We start from the raw sequence: 3,254 nt of genomic DNA, 5'->3' as shown, positions 1-3,254 counted from the left end.
TTTCAATTTCTGGCGCCTGTGTCCATGAACCCGCTATCGACTTTTACACACAAACCGGCAGCGCACGCTGCGTCGCGACTCATTCCGACTCGCTTTGCCCTGACCTATTTCTCCGCCTTTCGACCATACACCATACAACTGACAACACACAGCCTGGCTCGCTCGGCTTTTGTCGACAGATTAGCTACACAGTTGCCGTGTCTCTACTGCGCCCGACGGCCATTGCTATTCATTGGTGAAAAGGTCACTCGAAATATCAGTGCCGATGTGTGTGAGTGGAGGAATAGAAGCTGGCTGCTGAATTTGTGTGAAGGTAAGGGGTTGTTTTGGGCAGACACATGCGATGTATTTAGCTATGCTTGACTGATCTGGCAATGTGGGAGACATTTATTGACACAATTCAAGTAGTGCTTATAGCACAAGACTGTTGTGGCTCGATCAGTTACTGTCTTGATTGAAAGACCCGAGAATCGATAGATTATTGTTTATTGTCTTAGCCCATGAAGATCCATGAAGTCTTGTCGAATCTTGACAGCCGGCTCACTGCGATCAGCGCTTATCATCAGTAAAACGAGGCACCTTGCCTTGAGAGTGAAGTCTAACTGATGCACGACTGATGATGCGACTTTTTGTCTCCTCATTAAGTTTCTCTCCGCTATCGTCCAGTGAATCACTGAATGTGGATGTTGCACTGACAGTCTCTGTGTTCCAAGCGGCCTGAGCGGCCGAGATCATCCATTCATCGGACTCATTTTACAATATTGCAGTAAGATCTTTTCTTGGCTGCGGTTGTGCTGACCCCGAGCCGACAGAGTTGTGCCAAAGATATTCTGCTGATATGCGTAGCGCAGTAGAAGATCTTTTGTTGTGCCGGTGTATGATGTGAGACTGGCCCCTCGGTCACCTTACCCCCTCGATATATAGGCCTACTCGAGACTGAAATGTTGTTTCCTGGTCAAATTAAAGAAGTGAAATTATTTAAGGACGAAAATTGGTTGTGAAATTTAATAGATTTCACCCCAAAATTCGATTTCTTCGAAAACGTGTACCGAGTGGTTACGTCCCTTGAATGAGAAGGGGAACATTTTTAGAATGAATCAAATTTCTTAGTATAAATTTAAAAAAATAGGTTGGACAAATTTGACTCCATGAACTGATGTAACTTGTAAGGTACCCAAAGTCGCTCGTCAGTACTATCGAAGGTTTTTTTGTGTGTTCAGTGTGGAGTTTATACTTCTTTCTTCTTGTCGTTCGCTTGAGTTTATACAAGATCAACGAGGCCGAGGGCGAAAGGTGACAGAGGGGCCAATATCACATCGCTACACCGGCTGGAAAAGGCGAAGTAGAGTACGGCAAGCCGTTAGTTCCAACTATTCAAGCCGTTCGTACAATTTACCCGTGGGTGCTGTATTACATTGACAACACACTGATTAGCACCAAAAGTCATAATTACAAAAATACAAGGTCACTGCTAAAACACACACCTTATTCAAATCAAGATAAACCAACATGGCACTAGTACGCTGCCACCAAAGTCAAAATTACACAGAATTACAGTGATCTGCAGGTTATTGATCACGGATAGTTAGCCACCCTTGCTGAGTCAACCATTGACAACCAAATTTCTTAAAACATATAACCACAAATAAGACTTTTGAAGATATTTCGACTGATATGCAATAGGGATACCAACCATGCAGGGCCAACACGTACGCTCTCATTTTGAGGCAAAGTGTAAATTGATACACAGAAAAGAGCATAATTATTGTCCAGTCTAAGTTTTGATAGACTGCGTCGATATTCCAATCTCTCACCGTACATTCGAAGCACAACTTGTGACACAGATGAGACGGAACGAATATAATCGCGAGAGCTGCTCAGACTCTGAAGCGGTTTACTGCCAACCTGGTGACTGACACAGTCCAACCGCGGGTGACATTCAAAGGTCACCCTGAGAGAGAGAGAGAGAGAGAGAGACCGAGAGAGAGAGTGAGAGAGAGAGAGGGAGCGAGAGAGGGCCGCGAGAGAGGGAGCGAGAGAGAGAGAGGGAGCGAGAGAGAGCGGGAGCGAGAGAGAGAGAGAGAGAGTGAGAGAGAGAGAGAGGGAGAGAGGGAGGGAGAGTGAGAGAGAGAGAGCTCGAGAGAGTGAGAAAGACTGAGAGAGGGATAGAGAGAGAGAGATGGTGTAGACATACATACATGTATAAACAGCGGCCGCAGAGCAGTACAACACGACAATGTGTAATCGTGGCGCGAGACAACGTTAACCAGAAAACCGACATACGCTCTGCAGGACAATGCAATACAATTCAATATAATAAAATACAGTGAGCCCATGGTGCAATTAGGCTTTGCCAGCAAACTGCAACAGAACAATACAATACAATACAATACAACACAATACAATGCAACACAATGCAATACAATACAATACCATTTGGCCATTTTACACACAAAAAAACTTCCCCGTGAAAGGGATTACACAACAACAGAATACTAAGTAGAATTTGTTGCTTAATTGGTTTTGCAGAACGACATAGCTAGGTGTACCGTACAAAATTGATGTAGCAACAAAAATCGTTGCCAATGCCATGCCGCACTGAAGTCACGTTAGACTGTTGAATTTTGGTATGTGTTCAAGTTGGAGGATTTTTGTTGTTGTTGGTGTTGGTTTTGGTGTTGGTGTTGTTGGTGGTGGTGGTGGGTTTTTTTCTGTCCTTTTTATCGATGTAAAGGCTATATAGCGTTGTAACTATTTTCAGTGACCTGCATTGTATACTAGTGCAATTCGAAGGACGTTTAGCCACGGCAGGCAAGAGATCATGAATTGAAAACAACAAATACTGAAAGCAAACAATACATTGAATACACACCGGCCAATGGACTTCTGAAAGTCCGTCGGCGTTTTGCTTAACTTACTTTATTTTTTAATGTATCCATCACAGTCACTGAGAGTGCTGGAAAAAAGCCGTCTGTGGTATTGACACTGTAAGTGTAACAGCGTTTTCCTTGTCAGTTTGGGATTTATCTATATGTTTATTTGCTCATTTATTTATTTATCGATATATTCGTTTATCTATTTTGCAGGCGACCCGATCTCATGGTAAGTGCATTGTTTTGCAGTGTCAGTCTCTCCCCCTTGTCAGTTGAAAGTTTGAGCCCCGGTCAGAATAGGAAGAGTAACACTATTTTAAAAATTGGAAAAAAAAGGAACAGACTTCGTCTAGCCGCCTTTCCTACCTGGTGTACAAAGTA

At 43.4% G+C, this 3,254-nt stretch overlaps 1 protein-coding gene across 1 annotated transcript in view; it reads left to right on the top strand.

Moving 5' to 3' along the window:
* The first annotated feature begins 3,087 nt into the window (after positions 1-3,087).
* LOC138946688 (uncharacterized) overlaps positions 3,088-3,254 on the top strand; it is a 5,584-nt gene continuing 5,417 nt past the window's right edge. Inside the window, exon 1 of the mRNA XM_070318103.1 lies at positions 3,088-3,102. Coding sequence (XP_070174204.1) covers positions 3,100-3,102 — 3 coding nt within the window. The 5' untranslated portion in view covers positions 3,088-3,099. The remainder of the gene's footprint in view (positions 3,103-3,254) is intronic.

This window comes from Littorina saxatilis, linkage group LG14 (assembly GCF_037325665.1).
Source record: "Littorina saxatilis isolate snail1 linkage group LG14, US_GU_Lsax_2.0, whole genome shotgun sequence".
NCBI classification, from domain to species: domain Eukaryota; kingdom Metazoa; phylum Mollusca; class Gastropoda; order Littorinimorpha; family Littorinidae; genus Littorina; species Littorina saxatilis.
This window is presented reverse-complemented; position numbering and strand designations above follow the sequence as displayed.